This window comes from Anser anser, assembly GCF_964211835.1.
Source record: "Anser anser genome assembly, chromosome: 3".
Lineage (NCBI taxonomy): Eukaryota > Metazoa > Chordata > Aves > Anseriformes > Anatidae > Anser > Anser anser.
This window is the reverse complement of record NC_139722.1, coordinates 34,093,936-34,107,038: the sequence shown is the minus strand read 5'-3', so window position 1 is coordinate 34,107,038 and position 13,103 is coordinate 34,093,936. Positions and strand designations below refer to the sequence as shown.

The window sequence follows — 13,103 nt, the reverse complement described above, 5'->3', positions numbered from 1 at the left end:
AGAAACACTTCATGAAGTCAGTGATCAAAGTGTTTACTTGTTCAAGAGACTCTCTCTCTATATATATGTATGCCTGGCATGTAATTTTATTTAGATTTATCTTAGATTCACATCAACAATACTGAATACATTTAAGACTTGTGTCTTTATGCTGAATTTAAGAATAGGCCTTATAAAATATATCATAGCCTAGCAAAGGGAATATGATTAGATATGGGTTTTCTTTATGGGTACAATAGGGCTACAGGTCAGTTCAGTGACATGCCTGTCATGCTATGCCTTAACCTGCCTGGACTGAACATTTGAAAATAATTATGGTTGGCTTTGGAGCGTGGTGATTTTTTCTTCTAGATGAATAAGCTCCCCAACTGCTGTGCATTTTATCACAGGGAAGATTGCTGCCCATCCATCTCAATACATTACTGAGAAAGATGCCAGAGTCCAGAAGAATATAGCAAAAAAAAAAAAAAAAGAAAAGTGAATTTGGTGGTGGAGTTTAACAGCTATATTAAATTCAGAGAAATAAGTGTGTAATGTGTGTGCTTGATAACTAAAAGCAACTATAAGAAAAACTAATAGGGGCTAGGCATTGACAGTAAGTCAAAATAAACTTTCTGTTTTGCAGCTACTTCCATACCTGCAGTCCAACCTTACAGGCTTTAAGCAACTGGAAATACTTAACTTCAGAAACGGAAGTGTGATTGTCAACAGCAAAATGAAATTTGCCAGAACAGTGCCATATAATATCACGGAAGCAGTACACTGTGTCTTGGAAGATTTCTGTGATGCTGCTGCCCAACGCCTCAATTTGGAGATTGACAGCTATTCCCTTGATATTGAGCCAGGTAAGATTGTGTTATCAATATATACACAAAATCAAAAACATGTATGTAATCTTTTCCAAATTGCTACAGCTTCAGAAAGATTACCATTTTGGAAATAATTGTATAATGAATAGCCTCCCAGAGAACATTAGTAATATATAAAAATAAATAAATAAACAAAAGATTTTGCAGACTCAGACTCAGCTATCTGCAGACGTATATCCATACAATAGTGGGGTAGAAAGGCCGTTCTGTCCATGTACACCAACTGCTTTTCAGATCAAAAACCAAGTACAGGGAAGCAAAAATACTCTAGGATAATAGCTGGGTGAAGACAGGGATAAAAAATGCTCACATATAATTTACAGGAATGACTCATCCGTAGGAATGATGTTTTTACCTACACATCTGAGTAGGTAAAACATCATTTCTGATGATTTTTACAATGTTGTAAACAAATAATTGCTCATGACATCATGAAGACTATCTTTTGAGGGCTATAGAGTTCAGGACAGAAGGAGAAAATTTCTAGGAATGCTAGGATTCTACAGATGCTCACTGACCAAAGCATTAGCATATATAGCACCCCGTGGCTTTGTAATTCCAGAATTTCTCCTGATTTAGTACCTTTCTCGGAGTCATAGAATTATCTAGGTTGGAAAAGACCTTCAAGATCACCAAGTCCAATCATCTACCTGACCTACTGAGTCCCTTCATGTGACCCTTAGTGCCACGTCCACACCTCTGTTAAATACCTCCAGGGATGGGAACTCCACCTCTTTTCTGGGCAGCCTATTCCAATGCCACCACCCTCTCCATGAGGAAATTATTCCTCAGATGCAATCTAAGTGTCTCCTTGTGCAACTTGAGACCATTTACTCTAGCCCTATGATGTCTGAGTTACATCTCTTTCTTATATTGTTTTATAAAATTGAAGCCTGGATTTATTTTCAGGTTTTGTTAATTATTTCAGAGTTGAATTTTCATTGGTATGGAGAAGGAAGATGCCAATACATTAGCATGCCTTTAGCAGTTTTGATTAAGCTGTACAGATCTCTGACAACTGAAGAACAAAATGTCCGTTTACATTTCATGCAGGCAGTTTCTAAACCACCTTCATTTTAGGTATCTCCTTGTGACCATTAAGAGAATTGGCAAAGAAAGTAAACAAAACTGCAGCATTCGAACTCTCAAATGCTGCCATGTTAACCTGATGTTCTGTTGAATAAAGAATAAAGGATTCCTACAAACACTGAACTTTGTGCTACCACAGATTCTCTGCTTTGGTAGTAAATTTTCATTAAATACAAATTAAATTGAAAAAGTTGCTAAAATACAAAAAAAAAAAAAGGAAAAAAAATATTTCATCTTCATCTATATCTTCTCTACTGACATGGTATTTCAACTTTAATTCAAGAAAACCATATCACAATACATTTGCATGATAGCTGTTCTTAGAACAAAGCTTTCATGGCTCATGCGTAGTAGTAAGATATAAAAGTGGATTAAATCATGTTTAGAAATCCAGCATATCCATACAGCCCCACTTTCTTTTTATTTCAGAAAAAAATTTTCAAAAAAAAAAAAGAAAAAAAAAGTTTAGTAAATTAAGGTAATGCAAGCAAATTCCTATTTAGTGTGAAGATAAGAGCCATCTAGTGGTAACAGTGTTATCCCACAATGAAACACTGATGGGAACTGACAGCCCAAAATACGTTGCAAGACTCATCAACTTTTATAAGAAACAGCTGTAAAGGGCTAACTACATTAGTATATACATAAATACATATAATATACATATATAAATAATACTATAAATAAAGATGTAGAAGGATTTTTAAATTACCTGTGAGCATTTTTTTTTTTTTTTAATCTAAACAAGTGAAAATGCAGTGAAGGTGACAAATCATGGCAGGTGCATAGCCCAAAACTTTTTTTTAAGGAAAATGAAACAACATCACAAAAAAAGTGACCCTCTAACACAGTGGATTGCTCATGCCTAGCTCTACTCGTCACACAGAAACTCACCGATACCTTTCAGTTTTTCAACACTGCAGGGCCGTAATGTACAACTATAGATAATGCTCAGATAGAGAATGTTTTTCCTTAGTAACACAATCAATCTTTATTTCCACCAGTGTGAAGATAAACTGTGATCATCAAATCTCGGGAGAGAGTAGATGAGACATGCAGTTAATACTTAATCAGTTATTCAGTCATCCTAACTCCTCTGTTTTCTTTTTTTGTTTGTTTGCTTCCTGTGGGACTGTTCTGGTTTTGTTCGTCATGCAATTTTCTGCACGGGATAAGAAAAGAATCTGTAGGAACTACTGTCCCCTTTTGTGTGCCACCTGTTTTTGTCCAAATAGGGACTAAACTCTGTAATTTCCAATAACACAACTGACCAGATCAAAGTACTTGAAATAAACGTTTTGCTTTGTTGTTTTGTTCGGTTTTTATATATAGGTAAAGGTTTGACTGCCAGTAAAGCTACCTTGTGATTTATTGTACATCTTTGGTGCCCAGTTGTTAGACTTTGTGTGTACATACATTTACAGTCCAGGAGCAAAGCAGTTCACAAATCAACATGCAGGTTTTATATAGCAAAAGGAAATCAAGCAAGCAAAAACTGCTTTTGTTGATCTTAAATTCAGAAATAATTATTATAATAAAAAAAAATAGCTACAGAACTGTAGAGGGGTTAGAAATGAACGGCTCTGCTGGATTAATTTCCAGCAGTTAAGCACATCCTGGTGTGTGTCTGAGATTTCCAGTAGTATTATAAAGAAAGTGATGCTTATTTTTCATTGAAATTAATATTATTGAGTATCTAGGGCCATGAATTGGCTCTGGAAGAAAATTTTCAGCCCAGATAGTAATTATAGTACTAGCCGAAATACCCAGTACCAATTTTTTAAAACTGCAGATTTTTCTTCTTAAGAAATTTGAAGCCCACATAAACTAGGAGTGGACATTTTTCTTCTGTCCTGATGTTTTAAGTGATTTTGATTTCTCTAGACCAGACTTGAAACCAAGTTCCTCTCTAGGGCTAAGACTCTGTGTGCAAACTTCCTTTGGAGAATTCAGGGCACTCAGGACCTGCTGTCCGGTGTAGCCCAGCTCCTATCTGTACATCTGCTCTCATTTCCTTCTCTCCTCCCTCTTCTTTACACACTCATTATTTTTTGCCTTTCTGGATTCACGCATCTTATTGAGACTGTGTGCTGATAAAAACAGAATTTGTATCCCCTGTCCTGCTTCTCATCCTTTGCCTTCTATATATAGGCTTTAATTTATGATACACAAGAAAATGATTCCAGGACACAAGTGGTGGTTGCAGCCTTCCCCCTTATTACTCCATCAGCATACACTCGGGCATCAATATGACTCTTTCTGATTCTTCTAGTCATATCTAGGTAGAAGCAGGGAATGGGAAGGGAGAACTAGACTTGTGTGACAGGCGAAGTCAGGGCTTTACGCTGTCTCTGACTTGGGCCATGCTATGAACATCAACAGACTCATTTTCCCTTCATCTCACAGAGGCATCCCTTACTAACACTTAAAAACAAAGAAACAAAAAAAAAGCACAGCAGTTTTTCCCAAAGCTAATACATCTCTTCTGACAAAGGCCCGCAAACATGTATTTTCCATTGACAGTGCCATTATTCCTGTGTTGTAGTCCTCATAGTGTTGCGCAACACTCACTAAACTAATTCCCTCCCCTGGTCATGGCCTAAAGCATGCGTTTAAGGTGATTACAGCAAAAACTGCTTCTTGCACATAGGCAAGACTATAGCATGGCATGACTATATCCCTGAGTACAAAACCAGCATTTTATAGTAAAAAAAAAAAAGATCAACAATATTCAGGTGTGAAAATCCTTGTCAGTAAGATAAAAATAAAATCACAGCTTAATAAGGATAGGGTAAACAAACGTACAAGTAAATATAAGCTTGCATGCTTGCTGTGTCACGTAGAGAGAGAAAAATGTGTGTCCTTTTATGCCAGACTATATCCTCCCATTAACATGCACAAGTAGCAGACCAGTAAATGTGTACTGTTTTCTCTAGCTGCTGCAGAGCTTGCCAAATACTCTGGGGGTAATGCCTCAATGCCTCAATTAATGATTTACCCATCCTTTCCAGCTGATCAGGCAGACCCATGCAAATTCATGGCATGTGATGAATTTTCTGAATGCGTAATGAACGAGTGGACAAAAGAGGCTGACTGCCTTTGTAAACCTGGTTACACAAGCCAAGACGGATTACCCTGCCGGAGCCTGTGTGAGATGGAACCGCATCTTTGTGTCAATGGTGGGAACTGTGAGTTAGTTCCAGGAAGAGGAGCTGTCTGCAGGTAAATAAATGATTCTTGACATGAAGTCTGGTCACAGACCCCTAGTTCTATTCCATGGACAAACAGTACGTACTTTTCAACAGCATAAACTATGCTAATAAGTCAAGAACTCAATATTCAGATACTTTAAACTACGTTGCAATACCCTTCTTTAATACAAATAGTTTCACTGTGGATAAATCCTGTTTGACCTATTAGGTAGAACACACAGAACACCATGATCTAGCTGTTTATCAGAGATGCATTTGAAAGTTATTAGAAATTCAGCATCATTGGCAGAGATGACAAGCACACAACCATGCATTCTTTTCAGACTTCTAGATATATCATGAAAAAATAACACATTCACATTTTTTGCTATTGATTACCTATTAGTAGTTTAAGAAATTAAATTTTCTAAGTCGTATTAAAAATGAAATCTATTTTCTTACAAGCACACCTATGACCACTAATCTGATTCATTCTCTCTTAATACTGACTTTAGAATTAGGTAAGTCTTTTCGAATACTTAGGATTCATGTCAAAAAACAAGACTACCAAGCAAATTATTCATATGATAATTTCACTGCAAGAACACAACTGCCACAATTCATTTTCTGCAGTGGGCATCACAGAAAAGATAGCAGAAAATTATTTTGAATTCACCACAACGACTTGCAAGAGTTAGAGCAGTGTAGTGGCAGTATTTTAACTAGTAACCAGCCTGCAATTTAAATGGGTCCTCCTTAAAACTTTACTGAACCAGCCTACTGCTCCAAAACCAACCCACTATGAAAAATAACCGCTTTCCATTTCAGAAAAGCCTGGATTAATGTACAGAAATTACAAAACCATCATCTAGTATGATAAAAATATTAAAAATAATACATGAAACTTCCGTGAATTACAACAAATTACATACAAACTTAATACTAGTCTCAGACTTGAGCAAACTTGCACGGTCTCTATACTAAATTATGGCCTATGAAGGGAGCATTTGCTTTAGTCAAGCACTTGTTTTGCTTGTGAATTTCCTCAGAACCATACTAGTTTTTCCATCAACTGGAAACCCTGTGATTCTCATACAATATGAGAACCTTCTTCCTCGCCTTAAAGTAGAACTCCCATTTCAGACCTTGCTAGTCAGATTAAAGTCACCAACAAACACAATATAGGCTTCAGAGACGTGTTTAGGAATTACTCCAAAACACACCTGAACTTTTAAGGTGCTAAAACACAAATATTATTTCAACTTTGTTAATTAGGCAAAGAACGTATCACTGTTTTTTTTGCTTAACACTCATTTTCATTAATCTAAATATTTTCCTTCTTCTGTTATGAATCACATTATTCCTTACAGATACATAACAATTAATTGTACTGTGAATACTGTGCTTATAATTTAACTGCATATTTTCTTTTGTTTTCATTTGAGGTACTCTGTATTTTCTGCCCTCAAGTTCTGTATATTTTTCTCTTCCTCTCCCCATTTTAGATGCCCCGTACGCAGACACACGTTCCACCAAGGACAGCGTTGTGCAAAATTTGCACCAGAACCCACACATCCCTTCACTTTTAAACCTGTCATTTTTGGCTTACTAAGCCTTGTTTTTCTTTTCATCATTTTAATTATTAAGTTGAGAAGAAAAAGACAAAGAAACTTTAATTTGGAGTAAGCGGCTCATTCTTCACATTTCAAAAAAAAAAATCCTCTTTTTTTTTTGTAATTTAAAGTCTTACCTAAACAAAAATGTTCTGCATTGTAGAAGTCCTACTCTCAACAGCCTCACTTCAGAAAATGCCGTAAGGATTAATCCCGCTTTTGAACACGATGAACCCATAACTAGCTTTTGCCATACGGCTTGTAGCGTAAGTGCTTGTTCCAGTTCTTCAGAGATCACTGATCAAGAAGCATTACACAATCTTGAAAACACAATTCAATATGGAGGTAAAATGCATGGAAATTCTTCCCTGTTATTCAACACACAGTCCCTCCTCAAATAACAGGTCCATCTTCGTGTTGTAGCTCTACAGCTAAACTAAATTTGATTCTAAGCTCTTCCTCAGCAATTTCATGACTAAAAATACTAATTCATATATTTACTTTCCATACTGCTATCTTGGTTTCATAACAGAGTTATGAACTGCTTTTCATAACTGGTTTTCTTACAGCTCTTTTGCATGGCTTTGGTGCTCCATTCTGTCCAAGTGCCTTTTGTGATTTAGTGAAAACTAATCTGGTGGTGGGTTTTTTTGTTTGTTTTAAACTGCTGCAGGTCACCAGACCAGTTTACAGAGACAGGACTGATGAGTTAGTCTCCGAAATTCTGCATTTCCAGCATCAGCCAGACAAAAACAAGGTTTGTGACTATTTTCAAGAGCCTTAAAATTCCACCTAGTTTCCTCTTTGTAAATGTTACCAGGAAGCCTCTCTGTACTAGCTCCATCCAAAGAAAAACTCATTTTCTTTGGATGTTTGGTATGACAGCCACAATCCACTCTGAAGTGCTTTTATGCAACAGGGTTCAATTCTATGTATATATTTGCTAACGCAGCAGTCACTTAAACAAACAAAGAAAGAAGGAAAATCTGAAATGAAAGTTCAACACAGAATGCAAACCAAAGGGGAGGCTTGCATAGGGATGACTGATCCTTTAAAAATACATAGTGCCTGTTTCAACTACGTGGAGTTAAAACAAACAGGAATTCCAGCTTGAGCTGATTACCACTCATATCTCAGACATTATTTCAAATACAGGATAACTCTTGTATCTTTAGGAGAAAAAAAAAAAAAAAAAGAAAAAAAAAGGACAGAAAGGAGAAAAGCTGAGTCAAGACTTTCTCTAAAATCATCAAATTCTCTTAATTCTGATGTAACTGATTGTGATCTCTTGAAAAGTAGACAAAAAGCTTTTACTTTGTTGTTTCATTTTTCTGAATCACAGCCCAACTTAAAACTAAAGAATACTAAAGAATTTCGACTATAGCTGCTAGCAGTTATCACTGAGGGCAATATCAGTGCCCTATCACTAGATATACACTACTGGAGACAGGATACTGGCCTACGAGAATCTTTGGTTTGAGCCCACACAGCTGGTTTTATGTAAATAAAGGAAGAAGTGCTGATACCAGAAAGAACGATTTATTTTTGCCTATCTTCATCACACAGAGGATTCTTGCCCAGGTCTGATGTCTTCAAGTACTTAAGATGACAGGTACAGACTGAGCTGACAAGTGGGGAGACAGGAACACAATGATAGAGATCTACAAGACAGCAGGGAGGAGGTGTTCAGAAAAGCTCAAGAACAAATTGGCTTCGCTGCTGATAAAAACAAGAACACAGACACTGGCAATTGTGTTCAAGTCCTAGAAGGAAGCATTTTGGTACACCCATCTTCAAAGAAATGTGTCTGTGGGTAGACCAATAAACGCTACTTTTATATTGGCTGAACTACTTACAATTACTATTTGCAAAAGGGTTAAATATTTTATGAAAGGTATAAAATGGCACAACATCTGTAGGAAAAAAGCTGGGCCTGTGTCATCTGGGCTGTATTTAAATTGGCAAAAGTATACTGACAAAGCTCTTCTCAAGATCTAGTTAAGAAAATGAATTTAGGTGAGAAGTGAGGCAATTACAAAGTAGAAATTGGATTAAAAAAAAAAAGTAGTTGACATTTTCACCCTAAGTACAGCTCAAAATGAGTGTTCACTTCAGAGGCTTTATGTTGAATATACTTTTAGTAACTTGGAAAAAGATGATAAAGAAGGAGGGAATATGTACATAGAACACAGCTTTCATTAACTTCCCTGTCACAATCGGGACAACTCCTTTGGGGCCAGGATTTTAAAACAGAATATGGCATTTCAGTTCAATTTTCAGAAGGAGTTGACTATCTAGAATTTTTAAGCCAAATTGAAACTTCCAATTTGAAATTTTTGTTCTGCTTTGTTTTGCCACGTGTAATGACAGCAGTGACAACTTTTTAGGACACACTACTTACAATAAGTATACCTCTGTATTTACAAAGGAGTTTAGGAAAATGGACATGAAATTCTAGCTGAAACCAATAATTTTTCAGTTCTTTCCTAAGCATGCAAAACTTCGTTCTCAGAGGCTGTTTTTTATCTGCTATATCATACAGGAATTAAAGCATGTTTTGTGTCTAGATGAAGAACTTGCTCTTCTTTCTCTCTGAGCTCAGCAGAAAACTTAAGTTCTTGCAAGCTGCTGACTACCACAGTCAGGGCTCTACATAGTTAGGTCTGTGGGAACAGTACATCTTGCTCAGCAAGTAGTAATATAGGAAATAAAATGATTGTGAAAGTCATCTTTCTTCGGGCCAAAGCAGAACGTGACCGAGCCAGAATGTACATATGCAAGTGGACAGGCCCCTTCAGACTGAGACACGAGGCCCACAACATCTAGGTGGCCTGCTACGGTTGAGTCAAACATGCCAAAATTCTTTAAAAACGATCCTGCTGATCTGATTCTCTGCTGCCTACCTCATCCTGACACGTTTTCTCCTCCTTAGAGATGGAAGTTGAAAACACAAGCTCATTCAAAATGCATCATTTCTCTTGTAATATCCCCTGTCCCTATCAGTGACTCAGCTGGATGTTCTCTACTCTACTGAAAAGGGTACTGAGAAATAGGAGATTGCTTTCAAATGCTAGGGTATTACATCAAGCTGTCTGTAAAGTCTATTATTTTGCAGTTGATCTAACAGATGTTATTCTATAAAATTCTCATTTGTGCTCGTACATGGCATTTAGTGAGTGGGCTTCATTTTCAAAATGTTATCTGGCAAAATTCAGTAATGGATCTAACTCTTGAAGAGAAAAAGGATCTCATCTAAAGGGTCTTCACAAACTCTTCTAAGCTTGCAAAAGACATGTACTGACACAGAAAATTGCTTGTAACAAATTTAAACGAAACCTTGGAAAACCCAGACGTATTTGACATAAAATAACCCAGAAGCACAGGCAATAAGCCATTGAATAAGAGAATGGTAGAATAAGTCATTTCATGATGCTAAATCTAATTGGCATGGACACAAATCGCTTATTTTGATGTAATGCAGATTGAGCCTAAAAGATTATCCCTCAGAAATACCTAAAATGTCATTCATCAAAGTTAGTGACTGCCATTTAGCATCACCTTCTGAAAAAGTGACTTTCAGTCACCAAGATGACTGAAATTATATTTGAGGAAAAAAAGAAGACTGCAATTTGTTTCATCCTTATATCAGTCACTTGGATTATCAAGCAGACAGTATTTTGGATTAAAATAATACAAAAGCAATGCAAGCTAGCCTGTTAGAGCTCCCCCACCAGTATCAGAGATTTAGTGTTTCATTACCACAATCACAAGGGAAAGATGACCTAAAATACCATCGAGATGGAAGGGCTGTGCTCTTAGTTCAAAATTTATGGCATCAGGCTTTACAGATTTTAAGTTTGCTTGGCACTGTTGCTGCTCTTACACCAAAACAATGCTGAAGAACCAAACATCCCAAAGTCTAATTTATCCCTGGTGTGCTGGTAATTATGACTCCTGTAGATATTTTAGCTATGGCTTCTTTTGCAGCAAATTGCATTATTATTATTTTACAGTCAAAAATACGCTCTTCAAATTACGAAGGTATAGATAGCACTTGTTTGTTATTTCATACAGAAACACAACATTGTTACACCAGGGAGAGAAATAATAATTCTTCACTAAACTTCATGATTTAATATGTAAAATAGCTTCAGGAGCAGGATTATCTCAATTCTCCTTAGAATGAACTGGAGACTATCTCAAAAGATTTTAGGGAGCTCTTGACTATTAGCAGTAGATAAATAATAAATTTTCAAAATGAAAAATGCTTTTTAAATGTCTTACGAGAATTTCTCTTACAGGTATTCAGAATATCAAAGTCTGCATTATTCAAGACAGCAGTTCAGGTTGACAATGCATATGAAAAAAAATCGAGGATTCCTAAAGACATATCACTTTCTCTTCAAAAATCAGTAAACATTTAACACATCATATTATTAAAGAAAAACAACACTATCAAGTTTATCAACTCTCTGACCATGTCCAAAATTTGTCTGGTAAGAGGTCATCAGTGTTAAGATGCCTGCACTAAGCATACAGTGTGTATATATCTTAATCATATTTTTATTTCACATTCTTGTGCTAGAAATGGATTTTGCTCAAAAGTGGCATTTTTTTGCAATACTGTATTAACTAATACTGTACAACCACTCTGGTAAAAACGCAGATGAAACTTTCAAGCAGACCTACACCATTTTATTAACTTTTCTTACCTCCATTAGAGCAGAGTAAGCAGCAAACATGGAAATTTACGAGCTGTCATTAGTAAGGGTCTTACCTCTTCCCACAGGCTACATTTAAAGTGTTTGGGAACTTCTCCATTCTCTCCTTACTATGCTCACACTGCAAATCGCATAGAAGTTGGAATTATTTTTTAATGGCTTCCCTGAAAATCAGATTCCTGTTTTTCTGTTAATAAAAGCATGATGTATATACATATGTATATACACACTTCACTGCTTAATTCCTGGTGACAGAATCACAATGGTTTGAGTTAGCAGGACCCTCTGGAGGCCATCTGCTCCAACCCCTGCTCAAGCAGGGCCACCCGGAGCAGGTTGCTCAGGACCACATCCAAGTGGCTGCTGAACATCTCCGACAGAGTTAAACTTTCTCCTCCTCAAACTTCTCCTCAAACTGTCTTCTCCTTCAAAATTTTTGAAGAGAAAAAATATTTGCAGTTTTCTTCATCCTTTAAGAACATGAGATTTACATTCACAACTACCTTCCTAGGAACAAGTAGATTACTAAGCCATGCACAAACATACTTTAAATTCAGTGTATAATTTTGAAAGTTTACTATTAGTTTTTCTAGAAGAAATCTGGCCAGACAATGGGTGGCCATTAATTACTTTTAGGCTTGGCAATTTATGCCCTATGGATCCACAATCCTGACTCAAATATGAGCATTACTTTACCTTGAACATCTTTTTCTTGAATACATATATATGTATATATATATAAACATATATATATGCGTCATGCCAGTGTTGTATAACATTTAGGCACTGTTTGCTGCTTGGCACATACCAGAAGTTGTATTTACAGCTCAAAGTGAACTTCTACAAAGTTTATGACTGTACTGGATGACAGCTCCTCATTCAGATGTGAAACTTTCACATATTCAGGATAGTGGCTGATTGTAGTTATAACTCTTTTTAACTCTTAGTACCACATGATTACCACAGCAAAGACTGAACTTTAGTTTACATTATTATATACCCCTCAACAGTAGCCATTTATAAACTCAGTTAATTTAAACAATTAACTGCACAAACAGGTCTCCTTGAAAAAAGCAACAAAACTGATGATTGTGTACAAATGAAGGCAATGTACCAAGGACACAAGTTTAAGTTTCTACAGCTGAAACCATATTTTTAATTAGTCTATTTAACTAGAAAGTACTTTAAAACAAAACACTAAGATACTGTTTTATACAGTAACACTTCAGAATAAAACTTCACTTTAAAAATAGTGCTTGCAGGGCACTGGATGTCATCCCTGTCAACAGCATTAGCTTTTTACAATTGCTCATGTAAGTTAAGACGAATTAAGAATGCTGAAAGCATTCTTTTTTTTTTTTTTCCATTACAAATGTATTTTTGTATGTGTTTAGTGTATTTGCATTCATACCCATTATCATTAGGTTAAAAAATAAGTAATTTTAAATTGTGTACTTTAAAAATGATTCATGACTGTATTTATTTCTCCCAATTATTAATTACCAAATATATCTGCTGGATGTAAGCCTTTTGTATTTCAATAAAATATAATAAAACTATTACTTGAAAATTTCACAGGGAATTGAATTATTATTCAATCTCACACTACAATGTAGCACA

At 36.0% G+C, this 13,103-nt stretch overlaps 1 protein-coding gene across 1 annotated transcript in view; it reads left to right on the top strand.

The window, feature by feature from the left end:
* Window positions 1–13,053, top strand: part of IMPG1 (interphotoreceptor matrix proteoglycan 1) — a 62,626-nt gene extending 49,573 nt beyond the window's left edge. Inside the window, exons 14-17 of the mRNA XM_083829947.1 lie at window positions 626–845; window positions 4,970–5,180; window positions 6,655–6,831; window positions 6,926–13,053. Coding sequence (XP_083686073.1) covers window positions 626–845; window positions 4,970–5,180; window positions 6,655–6,831; window positions 6,926–7,163 — 846 coding nt within the window. The 3' untranslated portion in view covers window positions 7,164–13,053. The remainder of the gene's footprint in view (window positions 1–625; window positions 846–4,969; window positions 5,181–6,654; window positions 6,832–6,925) is intronic.
* Window positions 13,054–13,103: the final 50 nt, after the last annotated feature.